Raw genomic sequence first — 20,883 nt, 5'->3', positions numbered from 1 at the left:
GAGAAGAAGAGGAGGAGGAAGAGGAGGGGGAGGAAGAGGAAGAGGAGGAGGAAGAGGAGGAGGAGGTGCAGCTTTGGACGAACCGCTGTTACCTGTGAACGAGACACAGAAACACAGGAGACAGTGAGAGGAAATCTGACATTTATACTCAGCCTGTTTATTGTTGTTATTGTAACAGGGGTCAAAACGTAGTGCTCCGCGAGCTCTAATTTTGGGTGGGGTTCGCGAGAGAAAATAATACAAGTTGGCTCAGTGGCGCCCCCTCAAGCAGGCAGTTTACATTGAGTCAATGGAGGAGCGGTCGCAAAAAAATCATCGTACAAAAGTGACATTGGCCAGGGGCATAGACCACGTCAGGACATGTCAAAAAGTATATCATGACCCCGCCCTAAATGCTACAGGAAGTCGGCCATCTTGGCCCGAACCTCAACCCTTCAAAATCGTACCTCTTGAACTCTGGCCCCTGATCCCCGAATTTTCAATGGAAAGTCTCAAATTTTGGCCAACATGTCCCAAACCCATGTGGCTTTCAAAATCATCAACTACATTTTTTTTCCATTATTGGGCGTGGTCATGACAAGGCCGCAACTGAGAGGCCATTTTCAGCACATTTCAAAGCCTCATATCTTTCACAGACTTGGCCGGATTGGAACGGACCCAATCCGCTCACGCAGCCGCTATCGCCAAAAATGCCTTTAATTTGGCTCGTAAGTGGCTTGTAAGTGGCTTGTAAGTGGCTTGTAAGTGGCTTGTAAGTGGCCCACCCATCCTCCGTGAAAATAGCCAGAGGTCTTTGCCTGGCAGCATGTTGGACTCTGTCAGAGTTTCTCCTGAAATTCGTCAATTTTCCAAATTTCCCCCTTTACTCACAAAAGCCACAGTTTTAGACTCGTACGGCCTCATTCTAACCCTCTGTGAGCGAAAGACGTTTTAATTTGGACGTTTTTGCCTCCAAATTCTGGACTGTACAATCACAGGAAGTTCAGTTAGGCTGTTTCCTGTCCGTCTCTCTGTGTGTTCCTCGTACTATATGAGTCTCGCCAATGAAAAACGGGTAAAGAACGTTTTCACAATATGCGGAACTAAAAAGAAAGAAGTGGGGGGAAAGTAGGGAAACAATTGAGGCAACACTGGGGACACGTTATTATTATTATTACTATTATTATTATACTGTCATTGTGTCAGAGTGTTGGTGTCAAGCTGATCCCAGTGCTGTCTCGTTCCCCTGTCACTCTGGTCCACTATGGCCCACTATAGTCCACTATGGCCCACTATGGTCTATGGTCCACTGTGGTCCACTATGGTCCACTATGGTCTATGGTCCACTGTGGTCCACTATGGCCCACTATGGTCTATGGTCCACTGTGGTCCACTATGGTCCACTATGGTCTATGGTCCACTGTGGTCCACTATGGTCCACTATGGTCTATGGTCCACTGTGGTCCACTCTGGTCCACTACTGCCTACAGAGCCTCTTAACCCCCAAAACAGCCATGAAAACGAGGATGAAAAACATTTTAAAAAGTGACAAAAAAAAGCGGCAAAAGAGCGTCAAAAATGTACCGGAAAAACAACACGATAAAAATAAACGACTTAAGATGAAAAAGCTGCAAAAGAGCGACAAAAAACTGGACAAAAATGCAACAAAAAATAAAAAATACGAAACCACAACAAAAACGCTTCAAAAATCAGATTTAAAAAATCTGCGGCAACGTGACAAAAAGATACGATCACATTACTCGGCTCTCGCGGGTCGGCTCTCGCGCGGCCGTAATTATGTCAACGTGACCAAAACAAAATAATCCAGGCCTGAACGTGGTCCTGACTGTGAAAACATGGAGATGTTGTGAAGGTAATGAGTCAAAGGGTCTCACTGAGTCTCTGAGGGTCGAGGGTTCAACTCCTGCGTCTCTGAGGGTCGAGGGTTCAACTCCTGCGTCTCTGAGGGTCGAGGGTTCAACTCCTGCGTCTCTGAGGGTCGAGGGTTCAACTCCTGCGTCTCTGAGGGTCGAGGGTTCAACTCCTGCATCACCTCAGGTTGACTCGACCCTACAAGAAAACCAGCCCAGTGTCAGACACAGAAACACACGACGCCGTCACGGTTCTTGGTTTCAGACTGAGCTCTGATGTGAAGTTACTCACCAGGACTGGGCTGTTTGTCTGGAAACGAAGCCGAGAAAGACTCAGTTTGTGTCTCGTTAAACATCAGGCACATGTGACTTTGATTTTACCTTTGAATCTGCGGTACAGGAAGTATCCGATCAGGAAACAGACGACAGCGGCGAGAACACACGCCGCCGCCGCCGCAATGTACGCCGTGTATTTCCTCTCTGTGAAAAACAAAACATGTATAAGAGAATCATCAATCATCAATCAACGTTAGATAAACATGACATAAACCTACACAGCTGAAATAAACAACATTTATATCAGTCAAAGTCATTTTTTTAGATGTTTCTTTGCTTTTATAGAAGAGCATGTGTTAGATAAATCCCCTGACCCTCTGAAAGTGCGGCCCCCCAGTTGGAGCCATTTCAGCCACGTTTGATCCTCCTGCCACCGTGTGGGGCTGTGTGTGTTTACGTAATTACCTGCCCTATATAAGGGGCAAGGAAGACGCACTCAGGTGTTGCAGTATGGAGGCATACATCTTTTTGACCGTGTCTACTGTTGGAAACTCCTGTGTATTTGTCGATGGCTGTGAGGTATGCCAAATAAACCCTTGAAGTACAGTATTTTCCGACTATTTGTTTTAGAAGACACGCGTCCGAGACGCCTAACTACTGTAACCTGAGCGGACCTTTGCACAGGGCAAAGTTGGCCGCAACATTTGTCAAAAAGATTGCCTCGGGCACCGGGCGTACAGAGCTTGTGCCGGCTGTGAGTGGCATAGCGCGGTTTCCTGGAGAGAGGACCCACCAACTACCGTAGCGGTGATCGTCGAGAGGTCTACGGCGAACCGGCGGACTGTTGGCGGGAGGAGGAAGAGGACGGAAGGGAACTGCATGCACGTCCTCGACCAGGAGCGGTGGTGGCTACTGGCGCGGGACCGGCTCGGCAGCTTCATTGATTGCAGCGTGGCTGCGTGGAGCACGAGGGAGCGGCCCGCAGTGGAAGGCTGCCACGCCGCGCATTTCGGAGACTACACGAAGCAAGGGCAGATCACACACCTGCTGCGCAACTTTGTGAGTTTGATCGTGTAAGCACAGTTATTAATGATGGCACAGGAAAAATTAATGAGTTTTTGGAACGGGGCAGGGAGTGCACTGTAAAATTGAACACTGCAAAAAATGCACACCTCCTGTTTGAAGAATTTGAAGTGGATTGGGAGGGACCAGCGATGTTTGTCCCTTTAATGGCTGTCTGTGAAGATACAGGGGCCAGTGATGGCTTTGATGATGTGGACTGGGAAGGGCCGGAGATATTTGTTCCACAGTGTGTTGCCTGTGACGATACAGGGGCCGGTAGCTCCACTGAATTGCAACCTTCACTTCCTAATGCTGATCAGAAGGACACAACTCTGGCAAATTGGACTGGGAAAATGGATCACTGGTCAACCAGCCTGCTGCTGAGGTGGTTGCTGCTGGCTTTCTTAAGGATAAGGAGCCTGAAAAGAACACCGTGAACAAGGCCAGCAGTGTTCTTCTGGTCGAAAGGCCACTGTTGGAGCTAATACATACTGGCCCATCAAAGGACAGTTTCAACGCAGAGAAAATGTTGACGTTTGTAGTTATGATGTTTGCACAAACTCCTGTAGAACCCACATTTGTGAAAGGTTGCTCAATGAACTCTGAAATCTGTACCGTTGCCATGTTGACCTGTTTTATGTTCTTGCTTCTTGGACAGACCCACAAACTAGTCCAAGTTAAGCAATACAAAACCTTCAAAAGGAAGAAATGGAAATCAATTTACTAAACTAACCAGGATGCCAACTACGCTAATGTCAAAATTGACTTCTGACATGATTTTGGAATTTGGATTGAATTTATTGTCTGTATAAAGTAAACTGTTGTTGAAAATGTAAATGTATGAAATGTATTTGTTATGGCTCCATTTTAAGTTGTGTGTTTGTATTGGTGATTGCTTTCGCATCTGGCTTCAGCAATTAAGGGGCCGGTGTGTTGGAGCCATTTCAGCCACGTTTGATCCACCTGCCACCGTGTGGGGCTGTGTGTGTTTACGTAATTACCTGCCCTATATAAGGGGCAAGGAAGACGCACTCAGGTGTTGCAGTATGGAGGCATACATCTTTTTGACCGTGTCTACTGTTGGAAACTCCTGTGTATTTGTCGATGGCTGTGAGGTATGCCAAATAAACCCTTGAAGTACAGTATTTTCCGACTATTTGTTTTAGAAGACACGCGTCCGAGACGCCTAACTACTGTAACCTGAGCGGACCTTTGCACAGGGCAAAGTTGGCCGCAACACCCCCAGTTGAGAACCACTGCATGAAGCCACTTTTTATGTGAAATAAAATTTGATTAGTTTGTGTTTGACCTTTGACCCAGCCTTCAGCTCGGAGCCTTTGTGGCCTCAGAGTCTCCAGGATTAGAGTTCAGAATGAATGAATGTTTCCGTAACCATGGACACGGATCCGTCCAGTGAAAACCTACCAGAAACACTAAAAACAACTGGTCCTGGAGCGTCTCAGGTCAAAGGTCAAAGATGAACTCTTTTACAAATGTGACTGGGTTCACCTGAGAGAAGAGTCTGAACCTCTACAAGAATAACATGTTTGTAGAGCCGTAAACCCCAGAGCCATGACTGCGGCTCCTCTGACGTCCTCAGCCTCACCGTTGGTCCGGATCAGTCCAGGCTCCAGTGTGGTGACGAGGTCGTCTTTGACTCCGGACAGCTGGAACACACAGCTGTACCGTCCCCAGTCTCCGGGGGGGACCGAGGACAGGTCCAGGGACACGCTGCTCTGGAAGGTCCCGTCGTGGTTGGGCAGGATCTCCCCCCAGTCCCCCTGCAGGTCCTCCCCGTCTTTAGCCCAGAACAGCACGGCTCTGTCGGGGTAGAAGCCTGAGGCGAAGCAGGTGACCGGGGAGGAGGACGACTTCTGCAGGAGCGACACCTGGGGGAGCTCTGAGGGACGGGAGGGTTATTGTTATTGTGAAGAAGCCTCAGGCACAGGATCACTGAGTCTTTATTACAAACACGGCTTCATAAACACCGACACAAATCACATTTATCTGATATCGTTCACAGCCAGATCTGAACTGTGTCTATGAAGTCATGTTCATCAGCTTTAAAATGTACTAACACTGTGTGATGAGAGTCTCGTGAATCACAAAGATATAATGAAGTCACGGCTTTAGTGGAAACGTTTTGAAAAGTCACAGAAACGTCAGAGTCACGACAGAACCTCGAAAGAAAGTCTGATCCTGGAGATTCTCTTTTTATCTTTTATTCACTAAACATTTATGCTTTAAGTGTAGATTGTTGATGTGGTGTTTCCTTCAGAAGTGAATGGTGATAATCTTTTCTCTAATGTTTAAGTTTAGAGATGTTTACCTGTCCTCTTCAGAGTCTTCTCTCCGTATCGCACAAATCTCTTCAGATACTCAGCACAGCGGTGTTCGAGGATGTTTTTCCAATATGCAGCTGCTCCCTCCCTCTCCCACTTCAGTTTCGTGGGAAAGGCCTGTTGTTTTGGAGCGACCCAGGTCTGTGTCGTCCAGTCCAACGAGATAAAGTCTTCACCGTCAAACGCAGTCTGATAATATCCTCTGATCTCACCGGTCTCATCGTCCCAGTCACAGCCATACATGTACTGAGCCATGTGTGAACCTGAACAGAGACTCAGAGTCACAGCCTGTCAAAGCTCCACAGACTCACAGCCATTTTTAAGAAAATAATTCAGATATCGACAGATACTTAAACCCCCAGTATCGGTATCGGAAACAAAAAGCTGGAACGGTGCATCTCTAGACCAAACCCCTCGGCCAAACCTTTATTTTATTATTATTATTTTAACATTAATTATTACCTGTTACATCATCACATGTGTTTCCTTTAATCAAACTAAATCAGTGACTCGTGGTTTATTCGGTTAAAGGTCAAAGTTCAGACTCACCTCCGGTCACGTTCAGACGCTGCTTTACTGTTTCAATGTCGACTTTTCCCCTCAGCTCATCATTCAAACCCCTCTGAGTCTCTCTCTCCCAGACCTGAGGCTCCTCGTCTGTGACTCTGCTCATCCACTCCTGTTTAGGCACCGCCTTCTTCGTGTCACTGTCATAACGACTGATCACCAGGTCGTTCACCAAACTGACATCCACGAACTGAGGGAAACCTGAGATCTGAGATGAAGCCGTCTGGAAAACTCTCAAAGTGTGAATCACTGAAAGAAGAAAATCACAGGTTTAGATCTGGAGGAACAGGTGAAAACTGTGCAATAAACAACTTATAACATGAGTAATACATATTCATCGTCTTTTCTTTAAATCAGAGCTCGATGAATAAATAAACTATTGTGGCTTCAGAGCAAACCTCATGGAGAGGCTGAGGATGAGGTCATGAGTAAAGAGGTCCAAGGCCGTGGGAACCCAGGGTGCTGAGGGCGCTGCAGCACCCCCTGGTGGATAGTTTGTGAACTGCAGGCAATATGTAAGGATTAAACAACGAGGAGCCGCATTCGACGGTTATAATGCACGACGCGCAGCGGTGTGGTGTTACTCCGTGAAGTGCATTATAACGTCTAATGCGGCTCCTCGTTGTTTAATCCGCTTATACCAGGGTCCCACAAACGCAACATTAATAATAAATGTGTTTTTCATTGACTAAAGTCACTAAATGTGCCAGACTACAGGACTATTTTGTGTGGGTTATTAGCCGGTCACTGAAGGCTGGTCTCAGAGCGAGTCATTCTCCGCAGCTATTACGAGGATCTCAGTCAGGCTCAACGACACAACATCAGCACAGAATCACAACACAACAGGACTAACCCGGAAACACTTTTCCCTGGAAGGAAACACCGATATGCGCCACTCGTGGGCACCAGTTATTTACCTTTTACAAGGTTTAACCTGAAGCTAAAGCTAGCTAGCTCAACCAGCTCAACTGTTTATGGAAACAGCTGCGGTGGAGTCGCTCACACCTGGGCCCCCCCAACTCAAACCTTTATGTTTGACTTTACTAATCCAGACAAAGATGCTTCAATGCAGGATCATTTTATGTACGCCTGAAAATGATGAATAGCCTTAACCGTTTCCAATAGAAATGTAAAGCTCATATGTTATTAACAGTAGCTAACCTAGCTGCTCACTCTCCTCTACAAACATTTAGCAAACACTAAATCCATCTCATACGTTCCTGTCAGTCACTAATTACGCCTTTATCTGACTCAGCTGTGTCAGGCGTTGCTATGGCGACGCCACAGCGGAGTGACATCCCAGTGATTTAACTACCGGACTACGTGTGCGGTTATACCAAAATAATGCACCAGCCAATCAGAATCCAGGATTCACCCAGACCCTGGTGTAACAACCCCTTAACTCCCGCCTGAACCGAGCACATTTTCTCCAGTTTGGCTTTACCCCAATCCAAAAGCTTCTGGAAAAAAGGTGTGAAAATAGCAACAAAACTGAGACGAAAACAAGGATGAAAATGTGAAAAAAGTGAGAAAAATTATACACCAAATTTACAAAAAATGTACAAAAAAATGACAGAAATGGACAAAAATTTGACGAAAAAGTGACAAAAAAGTTACGAAAATTTGACAAAAATGAGTCGACTGCCTAACAAAAAAAGTGATGAAAAAAAGATCTGACGTGAGGAAAAATCTCCATTTAGTTTTGTAGGTCTTTGACCTACAAAGGCGTTACATTGGCCTACAGGATTTGGGTAAAGCTGAACTGGAGAAAATGCTCTCGGTTCAGGCGGGAGTTAAGAGGTTAATCAATAGGATTTATGCACAGAGAAAGTATTTTGGGGGTAAATTTTGTCCCTCAGGACCCCCTAAACTAAAGTATCTTCCCACGGCTCTGAAGAGGTCGTGGTTTTAAAAAGTGACGTTTTGGTGCATTTATTACAAACTAACAGAGTCTAAACAGCATCAGGATGAATATGAGGACGTGAAGGAAACCAGAGGAATAAAGACAAACACAGGATCATCTGTTCACTTTCTCATCAACATCACTGACCTCATGTCGTCCTCAAACGCTCACTCCAGTGTTCATTTTGACATATTTTAGTTTAGTTTTAGTCTTTTCACTAAAATGCCATTTAATTTTAGTCAAGATTTAGTTCAATTTTTTTGCAATTTTAGTCTAGTTTTAGTCGACGAAATGTAAGACTAATTGAGTCGACTTTGCATTGATAATATTCATTATAATCATATTTAATGTTGTTCCTCTGCTTCATGTTTCTGCTCCACATGAACAAAGCACAAACCTGTTCATTTGGCAGAGACTTTACATGATCTGAGGCTCTTTCAGACGCTCAATACGAGCGATCGCTGTTATTGTTACTTCCGCAGTTTTCGCCGGATGTTTGGTCGGCGGCTGATGCAGACAGGCCTCTCTCTCGGTTTAATAAAATGATCTGTTACAGCACAAGAGAAGCAACGCCCTGTTTATGGACATTGTTTTTGCTGATTATAGGATTTTAATAAAATGTTCATCAAATTATTATTATTATTATTATTATCATTATTTATTGAAACAGGGACAATGTACAGAACCATTAGTCTTTACAAGAGGAGATGGTTTGTACCAGATTTAGCTCAGCAGCTGTTTTCCATCCGCAGTCCCTGGACAGGATATAAATATGAAAATGTAAAATATCGACCACGGCCGACGGATGTGACGACATCGCGATCGCTCGTATAGAAGTTTGGATGATTTTAGTCTCTCCTTTTTGTTGTCAGCCCATTTTCGACAAAGTATTTAAGCGCTTTCTTATTGTTGGTAAGTGGTTCACTGTAAATAACAGTATTTATTCATCTTTTCGCTAAATTAAACACTGTCTTTTTATAATTGAAACCGGAAGCGCGTCCATCACGTGACCTGTTGATGCTAGTTTAAAAGAGCTCGGCCCACAGCCTCAGGGCAGGAGCTGTGGCGCAGTAGTCGGGCCGTGGCCTAAGCCTTGTCACATCTGGGACGTGTAAGTGTCGTTTTATCTGTTTATCCATTTTAACTTAATCCATAGTACGCTAAAAACTATTTTATTCTTTATTCACAGGGGACCTATGTTTACCCTTTTCAATTCTGTAATATTTGAGCTCGAAATAAACTTTGAAAAGCCGACTGATTCTCCCTGGTGATTTCGAGGGGGCAACATTTTCATTTTTATTTAGTCTGATTTTAGTCGACTCAAATATCTGGACATTTTAGTCACAGTTTTAGTCTCAGGAGAAACTTTTAATTTAGTTTTAGTCCAATTTTAGTCACAAAAAATATCACTTTGACTAAAATTAAGACTAAATATTTCAGTCGACGACATTAACACTGGGTCACTCATGTTTTATACTTTTAGCTTAAATCTCTTTTTTTTTAAATGTGTTTCCAAAAAAGCCAAACATTCAATAATCACATGGATTTTAACCCTTTAATGCCAGTTTGATTATTAAACATTGGAGTCTGGGACGAGTCAAACCTAAAAACCCTGATTTGAAACATTAGTATTTGTTTCTGTTGTGATGATTCTTTCTGTCCGGATGTTCTCGGTCCCTTTGACTCCATTACATTTGTGTTTGGCTTTATCTGACGGGACAGACTGTAACATTAGTCTGAGGTTTGTTTCTGGCAGAAGCTCATTTACAGCTCGTGTCCTGAGATGAACTCACAAACACGTTCACGCTTCACAAAGTAAACATCGGTTTGACACCAGAGCCAAAATGGCGGACGGTCTGTTTCCTCCCGCGCACTTTCACGATGGAAACAAAACACTTGTCACGTGGACTGAAATGAGCAAAGGAATGTTTAATTATCTCTAATGAACCGAGACAAACGTGAGATGTTTGAGGTGAAGCTCAGTCTTTAAAGTAAACCCACAAACACAGAAACAGAAAGTGTTAGCAGAGACTGAATCGGCTAAACTCCACAGAACAAATGTAAACATGTATAAATATAAATATACTGACTGGATTCAGCGACTCCCAACAGGAAAACAACAGCACAAAACTTCATGACGCAAAATCCTCCAAACGTGTGAGAGAAAAGCGATTCAGACACGGAGGGTTCGGAGACGCTTTACTTTCGCTTTAGATTTTGGACTTTACGTCACGTCGTCCAATCAGAATCCGGCAGAGCGTCGACGTCACGTGTGTCCGGGCAGATGTGAAGCGCAGAGGTTCTTTCTAAAGAGAGAGGAAAGAAACCAGAGTGAAACACGTGACTGTGAGAGAAGCTAAAGTCTGACAACACGGTGTGAAAATCTTTAAACTTAAACCTTTGAGTAAAGTTTGAGCTGATTCTGCTTCAAATCCAGATGAAGCGTTTCCTGTAAAGCTGCGCTGACGTCACAAACACGAACCTGCGCAAAGACACTTTCAGTTTAAATTATTATTTGATTATTTGAATGAGTTTATGAATGAAAGAGGCCTAGTGGATATATGGAGAATAAACAATCCAAATGGTAGAGAATTTACTTGGAAGAATAGAGTTGGTTCGTTACAATCTAGAATAGATTTTTGGTTAGTTTCCGAGAATTTATCTCAATTAAATTGCAAAAGCGAAATTACTCCAACTCCTCTGACGGACCATAAAGCTATCTTACTTACCTTACAGTTCTCACCAATTGGTGAGCCCAAAAGGTGTCCAGCCTATTGGAAACTTAACAATTCTCTTTTATTCAATGATGAACTTTGTGAATTGGTAAACAATAAAATCTCTCAATACTTTAAAATGGCAGAAACTACAGGTGTATTTCAAAAATATTGGGAGCTACTAAAATTTGAACTGAAGATATTATTTATGAAAACTGGAGCAAAACTTAAAAAAGAGAAGAAAAAAGAGGAAAATGACCTAATCAATAAACTAGTCTCTTTATCCTCTATCTTACCAGAAAATATGTCTGATTCTCAACAAGCGCAGATATCAACACTCCAGTTAAATTTAGATAAACTTTACATCAATAAAGCTAAAGGAGCCTTTATCCGATCTAAAGCAAAATGGTTAGAAGAGGGTGAACAAAATTCAAGTTACTTTTTCAAACTAGAAAAACAAAGGCAAACAAAAAATAACATAGACAGACTTTCCATTAATGGTGTTGTCACAGAAAATCCCAAAATCATTTCTAAATTTTGTGAAAATTTTTACAAAGATCTATATAAGTCCAACTTCTCACTGCTGCATATGAATGAATTCTTTAAACATGTAGATCAGGTGAAATGCATTGGTGAATCCAATAAAGCAATATGTGACTCGCCAATTACAGCTTTGGAAATATCTGATGCTATTAAAAAGCTTAAACTGAACAAATCTCCAGGTACAGATGGGTTAACATCTGAGTTTTATAAAACCTTCTCTCCTCAGCTTGCTCCGTTTCTTTTAAAAGTATTTTCAGAAAGCATAAACAAAGAACAACTTCCACCGTCACTATGCCAAGGCTTGATTACCTTAATTCCCAAACCTCATAAAGATACTGCACTATTAGATAATTGGCGTCCCATAACTCTTCTCAATAACGACTATAAAATCTTGGCTCTTTCTCTTGCCACTAGACTAAAAAAGGTACTTCATTGTGTAATAGAGGAATCCCAGAACGGTTTTATGACTGGGCGATACATCATTGACAATATAAGACTCATTTTAGACTTGTTAGATTACTCAGACTTCATCTCAGAAGATAGCTTCATTTTGTTCTTGGACTTCCAAAAAGCATTTGATTCGGTGGAGCATACATTTTTGTTCAAAACGTTAGATCTTTTTGGCTTTGGTGAACTTTTTAAGAAATCGGTTCGAACCTTATACTCTGCCGCAAATAGCTCAATCAAATTACCTCATGGAACTACTAGTAGATTCAATATTGAACGTGGTATCCGCCAAGGGTGTCCCCTAAGTGCCTTTTTATTCCTTTTACCTATGCAAATTTTAGCATATTCAATTCAAAATAGTTGTATAAATGGTATTACTATTGCTGGTAGAGAAATAAGGTTGAGCCAACTAGCTGATGACACCACGCTTTTTTTAAGAGATGCCTCTCAAATAGATTGCGCTTTAAAGCTATTGGATATTTTTTCATTAGCCTCGGGTCTCAAACTCAACCTTTCTAAATGTGAACTATTTCCTGTCAAAGACTGCTGTCAGTCAGAAATTTTAGGAATCCCTGTGAAACAAAAAGTGAAATATTTGGGAATTACTATTATTAAAGATGAAAACCTAAGAATTAGAGAAAACTTCAATCCCCTTACTTTGCTAATACAAAAGAAATTTAACATGTGGTTATGGAGAGACCTGTCTATTTCTGGTCGAATTTTACTTTCCAAAGCTGAAGGTCTTTCAAGTTTAGTTTATGCCAGCTCAGCACTTGAGGTCTCTAATGACGTAAATACAAAAGTAGACAAAATGTTATTTGACTTTATTTGGAAAAAAAAGTCACACCTTATTAAAAAGGATGTAATGATTAACAAGTTATCCTCTGGTGGGTTCAATGTTCTAGATTTTAAAACCTTACACTCTTCGTTCAAAATTAAATGGATAAAAAGATATCTACAGAATCCAAATTCTCTATGGAATTTTATTTCTACACATGTTTTTGAAGCTTTAGGAGGCTTAAAATTTCTATTAAGGTGCAACTACAAGATTGAAAAACTTCCCGTTAAACTTTCTAATTTTCACAAACAGTTATTGTTATCTTGGTGTCTAGTTCATAAACACAATTTTTCACCTCACAAGTACAGTATATGGAATAATATGGATATATGCTTCAAGCACAAATCACTTTTCTTACAAAAATGGGTTAACAATGGTTTAATTTATGTACATCAATTGTTTAACAAAAGCGGCATAACGTATTCTTACGAGGAATTTTTGCATGTGTATAACTTCCCAGTGTTACCAAAAGAATTTGCAATTGTTTTTGATGCTATTCCATCGGGTGTCAAAATGCTGATGTCAACATATGTTCACAATCCTACTGTAGATTTGTACCAAGAGTTATATATTGGTAATTCTGACCCCTTTTTAAATGTCAAAACAAATAACAAATGTATTAGAGAGCTCATAATAAGAGACTCCATAAGAAAGCCAGCATCTGTATTTGTATGGGACAATTTGTTTAATGATATTGAGTGGAACTCTGTGTGGCTTTTACCTAAAAAATTCTTTGTTACCAATAAGATTCGTGAAGTATGCGTCAAGATTTTGCACAGATGCTATCCTGTTAACAGTGTAATATCCAAATATCGTTTAAATGTTGACCCTCTTTGCTCATTTTGTCATAGTATTGAAGAATCGATTAGCCATCTTTTCTGGGAATGTTCTTACACACAAGTATTTTGGAAAGACATCAATCTGTTTGTGAATAGAAAACTTACCATAGATTTACAACTCAACCTTAAAGATATTTTGTTTGGTATTTATCAAAAAAACCTACCCCCAAATAAACTTTTTAGTATGAATCTAATATTAATAATGGCAAAGTATCATATCCATAGCTGTAAGTACCTTAACCAAAAACCAAAACTTGTTGTATTTGAATCACTAATGTCCTCTTATGTGACCTCCTTGAATTATTGCACAAATGCCAAAGCCCTGAAGACCAAAGTTCTATGTAACGAATTTGCACTGTAAAACTATTTATTTTTATATTTTTATGTATTTTTGTTTACACTGGAAACTGAAGCCTTGCACACCTGAGCCTCGAGCCTTGTTTATGTTAATTTTGTATATTTTTCAATAAAAAAAAAAAAAAAAAAAAAAAAAAAAAAAAAAAAAAACTTTCAGTTTAAAGCGTCAGACTCGGAATCTGTAAATGATGCAGTAAAAAAAAACTGATTTATCGACAGAAAAGTCTGGAAAAATCACTGTTTATTTCACAGTGGAGGAAACTGAGACGATACTGTACATTTTACAAACATCTGCTGCAAATATGACTGTTTTATCTGTGAATATTCAATAAATAATACACGGATCGATTCTGTTACTTTATTCACAGTTCGATAATGGAACATGTACAGTTTTGCACATTCTGTAAACACAATTACTATGTTATTCTACATTTTCTGTAACTGTTACAGGTTTACTCTGTTAACCTCTTAACTCCCGCCTGAACCGAGAGGATCTTTTTCTTCACGTTAATCAGATTTTTTTGTCCATCATTTCTTTGTTGGATTTTCAACTCATTTTTGTAACTTTTTTGTCATTTTTCATCACACTTTTGGTCAAATTTTTAATAATTTTTTTGTCTTTTTTTTTCAATTTTTCGTCAATTTTTCTCATTTTTTGTCAATTTTTCGTCACATTTTTGGTCAAATTTTTTATAATTTTTTTTGGTCATTTTTTCGTCAATTTTTTAATCAAATTTTGTCATTTTTTTTCATATTTTTGTCACATTTTTGTCACATTTCCATCATTGTTTTCGTCTCATTTTTGTAACTTTTTTGTCATTTTTTTTTACTTTTTTGTATTTTTTTCGTCACATTTTTGGTCAAATTTTTTGTAATTTTTTTTGTCATTTTTTCGTCATTTTTTTCACATTTTTGTATTTTTTTCGTCTATTTTTTGTCAATTTTTTGTTATTTTTTCATAAATATTTAATCAAATTTTTATCATTTTTTGTCACTTTTTTGTCACATTTCCATCATTGTTTTTGTCTCAGTTCTGTCTCTATTTTCACAGCTTTTTTCCAGAAGCTTTTGGATTGGGGTAAAGCCAAACTGGAGAAAATGTGCTCGGTTCAGGCGGGAGTTAAGGGGTTAATATTCATTATTTATATGCAGCACATTATGGAAGACACTTTACTGATGGTTTGTTGAAGTTTAAAGGCAGTCAACTAAGAGCTGGGGACACACAGTAAAAACAGCGCGTAAGCTAGTTTCCACACTCTTACAATCTTTCATTTAAATTAACTTTAGCCGTGAAATCAACAACACAAATATGTCAAACTTGTGCTTCTACATCACTATAAACGCGCCTTGTTCCTCTACAAAGGCGTAGCTAATAATAAAATGCACATTTGTTCGCTCCGCCGTAACCTTTTCTTTCACTCTGCTGTTGCTGTGAAGCTAGCTTGTGTGAGGTTAGCGGAAACAGCTCTTTCAAAATAAAAGCCCTGAATCTTAAACAGGAAATTAACCGTAGCTTATGGCAAACGCAAAAAAAAAAAGCAACAAACACTTAGAGGTTATTTACATTATAAACTTCAGTTAGTTACAGCCTAATCCAGTTGGTTAAGCTGATATTGGTCGGATTAACCGATACACTGGTCAGAAAAGTAGGGCTGAAACAACTAATCGATTACTAAAATAGTTGTCAACTGTTCCAGTAATCGATTAATGGTTTTCTAGTGAACACAGACTAAAATTGAGCAAAAAAATTATGTATTTTGGAAGAAAACCTACTTTGTTTTTAAAGTTCGGGTCTGCAGTGTTTTGTACATCGTAAATTTCATAAATATCTGTCTTTGTCTCGTCCAATCAGAAGCAGAATTAGCACAAAGAGCCTCCTACAAACGTTTACTTTAAGTTTACTCCATCCACGTGTCCTCAAGCGGCGCCACTTTAGCTTTGTGTGAGAAAAACATTGAAAAAAATACAATTTCCATGCACCTTTCACAGCCAAGCGACTAATCGATTAATCGTGAAAATAATCGGTCGATTAATCGATTACCAAAGTTAGTTGCCGCCCTACAGAAAAGCGACAGATCTGTTGGTTTTGGGACAAACCAGTTTTATTGGTGATAAACATTAAAAGTCTTTTATTAAGAAACATTTGTTGCAGCTCAAACTTACAGAGTCTCACCAGGAGGGGGCAGCAGAGCTAATGCAGGAGTCCCAACGCCTTTTATTTCTGTTCATGTCACAAAGAAGTTCAGACTTTGTTCCGGCTCGTTGATAAAACTGTTAAAGAGTTAAATAAAAACACAGAAGAAAAGTCCTGCTCATTTTCTGAACCAGAGAAAACGACTTTAATTCATGTCTGAAGTAAATGAAAAGATGTATTTGTTTCATATAAATGTAAGTTGATCATTTCGTGTCTTATGACTCGACTCTCGCTGCTGACGTTCAGAAATGTGTAAAACAAACACTTGGCTTTTTAAAAAGACTTTTTAATAAAATATAATAAACAAACCAGTGATAAATGTGCTCGTTTTCACTGAACTCTCACACAGGACAAATTCACTGCAGACTTTTCTTATGTTTTTACTTATTTATTACCCTTTAATTCACGGCAAAAAGTTAAGAAATGAGTAAACGTGTCCCTGATATGATTAAATTGACTTGTCGATGTCAGAGTTTTTCCTCAGGCCGATTCTTCCAAATGTCTACCCTTGTCTAACCCTCGGCCGATTTTATTTTATTATTTCAATCAAAAATACACAAGGCCGTGAGAACCCAGGGTGCTGAGGGCGCTGCAGCACCCCCTGGTGGATCGTTTGTGAACTGCAGGCAATATCAACCCCTTAACTCCCGACTGAACCGAGCACATTTTCTCCAGTTTGGCTTTACCCCAATCCAAAAGCTTCTGGAAAAAAGGTGTGAAAATAGCAACAAAACCGAGACGAAAACAAGGATGGAAATGTGACAAAAAAGCGACGAAAAATAGACAAAAAAATGACAAAAAATTTACAAAAAATGACAGAAATGGACAAAAATTTGAGAAAACATTTGAGAAAAAATGGACGAAAAAGTGATAAGAATTTGACAAAAAAATGTGAATTATTTGACGAAAAAGTGACAAAAAAATGACGACAATTTGACAATAATGAGACGACTGCGGTGATGAAAAAAAAATCTGACGTGAGGAAAAAGATCCATTTAGTTTTGTAGGTCTTTCAAATGAGGCGTTACACTGGCCTACAGGATTTGGGTAAAGCTGAACTGGAGAAAATGCTCTCGGTTCAGGCGGGAGTTAAGAGGTTAATAAATAGGATTTACGCACTGGAAAAGGGTAAATATTGTCCCTCAGCGCCCCCTAAACTAAAACATCTTCCCACGGCTCTGAAAATACATTTGCGGACGTTAAACCCGACTCCGTGACTGAAACAGGTCCATATTCACTGAGGTTTAACTCACTTTAGTCAAACTTGTAGATAAACAGTTTTCACAGTGTTTTCGGACTCATTTTAAAGCCCTGACTTCGCTGACTTAAATATTAATTAGACTTTAAATCCAAATCCATGAGATTTTAAAAAGCTTGATTTTTTGCCTAAATTCTCAAAATCATTATATCTTGAGTAAGAACTTATCATTTTCAAGATTAAACACATTTTGAAAAGTCGACACGCTGGTGTTTGTGACTTGAGGTGACGGCTAAAGCAAGACTTGACTTGAGCCCATGACCGATTGACTTGGACTTGCTCGGGACTTGGACCGTCAAGACTTGGACTTGACTCGAGACTTGCATTTAGTGACTGACTCCCACCTCTGCAGCAACATAAAGACAACATTCAGGACCACCAAAGGACCACCTTTATTTTGCATTATTCCTAGGGCTGAGAAAAAATCCATTTGATTTAAAAATCAAGTTGGTGAGTCAAATCTCTGCCCTCTGCTCAGAGGAAGAAGGAAAAATTGTATAAAAAAATGGGGAAAATGGGAAAACATTTGGCAGAGGATTTGCTTTTTTATTGGCAAAAAAACATTTGAACTGAAACAACCAAGTCACTTCCTTTAATTCTGTCAAAACTTGGATCTACAAATAGCAGATTTTTTGGGGTTCCTGCTTTTTTCAACACCAGGAGAACCTAGACTTTTTCTTTGATAACAGTTTTCATTGTGATCGGACTCATTTTGAAGCCCTGACTTCGCTCTGTCAAAATCCCCCAAAATCGTCCCGATATATCGGTCAACCTCTAGTAGATGATTTTTTTGGTAAAGTTTAAAAGACTTTCCTCATGGACCGATTTCTGAAATTAGTTTCTCACAATAAGGACAATTGTTCTCATTTCTCATTGACTTTTTGCAGAGTTGAGTGGTAGGGCTTTTCCACCAAGGTGTTTGTTCTGGGCTGGTTCTGGTGCCGGGTTGGTTCCAGACTGATTTGGTTTTCCACCAAAATGAGAGTTGTGCCTATTGTCATAGCAACGCTTTGGGAAGTCAACATCAAAAATGGAGTAACATCTCACTACAGCCACTTCTGGTTATAAAACACAGAAAAATAAGTTTATGTTTCAGTCACAGCAGCCGTTAACATTTTGATTTCTTCTTTCTAACTCTTGTTTTAGCTAAAGAGCATAAAGCAAAACAACAGTTTCCTCCACAGAGACTGTTTTGGCTTCTCCAGGAAGTTCTAAGCACAAACTAACTAATATTGATTGTTTGTTGGAGGAGAGAGCCACGCCCCCAACCGCTGACATCACTGGTGCTCGTTTCTTAGTCCGGCTTTTAATTGGTTCCCGACCGGCACCGGATTTTAGAACCAAGAGCCAGCGTTTTTTCAGTGGAAAACGAAAGAACCGGTTCTGAAACTGGAACTGGCCCAGAACCAGCACCGGCACCAGCTTGGTGGAAAAGGGCTACCATAGGAGCTTAGAGTGTGTTCACTTGGAGAAACAGGAAGTGAAGCTACTGGATATTTCAGATCAATACTGCGTTTCCTCACAGATAAAGTTCCAAAGCGATTTCTCGGAGTCGTTTCTTCTTCTCGTCTCGTTGAGTCCGTGAAAGTCTCCGACAGCGAGTCCCGGGAGGGGGCGGAGTCTCTCTCACTTCACGTCCAGCCTGACCTTGATGTTCATGGCGGCGAGCTCGGCCACGAAGTAGCGGAACACGTAGGGCACGGCCACGGTGTCGATGGTGTCGCTCTTCCCGCACAGCGAGCACGCCGTGTTCCGGTGGCGCGTGGACGACCAGTGCGGCGGCGGCTTCTCCAGCAGCGGCGACAGGAGGCTGCCGCAGTCCACGCACACCTGGGCCACGCAGCGGTCCGAGCAGTTGAACAGGCGGTCGTGCAGCAGGAAGGACGAGCCGTGGGCCAGCAGGGCGTCCCGCTCCATCTCCCCGAAGCGGATCCCGCCCTGGATGTTCCGGCCGCCCACGGGCTGCTGGGTCACTTTGTCCCTCTGGCCCGTCGTCCGCACCTGGAACTTATCCGACACCTGCGGGACGACAGGAGAACACGGCATAAAGACAATATACAGGACAACATAAAGACTACTTTTTTTTTTTGCACTATTCCGAGGGCTGGGAAAAAATCCATCCATCCATTTTCTTCCGCTTTATCTGGGGCCGGGTCGCGGGGGCAGCAGTCTCAGCAGAGATGCCCAGACTTCCTCCTCCAGATGTTCTGACCCCGAGGCCACACCAGGCCAGCTCGGAGACATAGTCCCACCACCGTGTCCTGGGTCTTCCACGAGGCCTTGTCCCACTAGGACATGCCTGGAACACCTCCCGCGGGAGGCGACCAGGAGGCATCCGGAACAGATGCCCGAGCCACCTCAGCTGCTCCTTTCAACGTGAAGGAGCAGCGACTCCTCCCGGGTAACTGAGCTCCTCACCCCCAGCCACCCTGGGAAGGAAACTCATTTCGGCCGCTTGTATTCGCGATCTCGTCCTTTCGGTCATGACCCAAATCTCATGACCATAGGTGAGGATCACATGACCATAGGTGAGGATCACATGACCATAGGTGAGGATCACATGACCATAGGTGAGGGCGGGAACGTAGATCGATCGGTAAATCGAGAGCTTTGCCCCGACTCAGCTCCCTCTTCACCACGACAGACCGATACAGCGACCGCATCACTGCTGACGCCGCACCGATCCGTCTGTCCATCTCACGCTCCATCCGTCCCTCACTCGTGAACAAGACCCCGAGATACTTGAACTCCTCCACTTGAGGTAAGGACTCCCCACCGACCTGTAGAGGGGAAGGAGAACCAGGGCCTCAGATTTGGAGGTGCTGATCCTCATCCCGGCCGCTACACACTCGGCTGCAAACCGCCCCAGAGCAGCTGAAGGTCCAACAGAACAACATCATCTGCAAACAGCAGAGATGAGATCCTGAGGCTCCCAAACCGGACGCCCTCCGGCCCCTGGCTGCACCTAGAAACTCTGTCCATAAAAGTAATGAACAGAACCGGTGACAAAGGGCAGCCCTGGCGGAGACCAACACGCACCGGGAACAGGTCTGACTTACTGCCGGCAATGAACCACGAGGGCCCCGGACCCCATACTCCCGGAGCACCCCCCACAGGGCACCACGAGGGCCCCGGACCCCATACTCCCGGAGCACCCCCCACAGGGCACCACGAGGGACGCGGTCGAACGCTTTCTCCAAGTCCACAAAACACATGTGGACTGGTTGGTTGAACTCCCACGAACCCTCGAGCCCCCGATGAAGGGTGTAGAGCTGGTCCAGTGAGCCACGACCAGGACGAAAACCGCATTGTTCCTCCTGGATCCGAGGTTCAACCATCGGCCGGATCCTCCTCTCCAGCACCCTGGAGTAGACCTTACCGGGGAGGCTAAGGAGGGTGATTCCTCTGTAATTGGAACACACCCTCCGATCCCCCTTCTTAAAGAGAGGGACCACCACCCCGGTCTGCCAATCCAGGGGCACTGTCCCCGACCGCCACGCGATGTTGCAGAGACGTGTCAGCCAAGACAGTCCTACAACATCCAGAGACTTAAGGTACTCAGGGCGAATCTCATCCACCCCCGGAGCCACCGAGGAGCTTTCTCACCACCTCGGTGACTTCAGCCCCGGTGATGGGCGAGCCCACCTCCGAGTCCCCAGCCTCTGCTTCCTCATCGGAAGACGCGATGACGGG

At 42.3% G+C, this 20,883-nt stretch overlaps 2 protein-coding genes across 3 annotated transcripts in view; both read right to left on the bottom strand.

Annotated features, from left to right (window-relative positions):
• Nucleotides 1–1,870: 1,870 nt before the first annotated feature.
• LOC306971966 (class I histocompatibility antigen, F10 alpha chain-like) lies at nucleotides 1,871–10,125 on the bottom strand (the record flags this gene model as incomplete). The annotated part of the gene is made up of 7 exons (XM_079568409.1): nucleotides 10,091–10,125; nucleotides 6,080–6,346; nucleotides 5,518–5,793; nucleotides 4,795–5,088; nucleotides 2,232–2,330; nucleotides 2,143–2,160; nucleotides 1,871–2,049 (listed from the first exon to the last, which is right to left on the bottom strand). Coding segments are annotated over exons 1-7 (1,134 nt in total). The 5' UTR covers nucleotides 10,092–10,125.
• An 8,657-nt stretch (nucleotides 10,126–18,782) lies between these two features.
• Nucleotides 18,783–20,883, bottom strand: part of polr1b (RNA polymerase I subunit B) — a 39,162-nt gene continuing 37,061 nt past the window's right edge. For both annotated transcript variants that reach the window (XM_079568173.1, XM_079568174.1), the window contains one exon: nucleotides 18,783–19,209. In XM_079568173.1, the coding sequence (XP_079424299.1) occupies nucleotides 18,817–19,209 (393 nt within the window). In that variant the 3' untranslated portion in view covers nucleotides 18,783–18,816. The remainder of the gene's footprint in view (nucleotides 19,210–20,883) is intronic.

The sequence above is a fragment of the Gobius niger genome, assembly GCF_951799975.1.
Source record: "Gobius niger genome assembly, chromosome: 12".
Taxonomy (NCBI): Eukaryota; Metazoa; Chordata; class Actinopteri; order Gobiiformes; family Gobiidae; genus Gobius; species Gobius niger.
The sequence above is the reverse complement of the archived record's forward strand: the minus strand, read 5'-3'. Positions and strand labels throughout refer to the sequence as shown.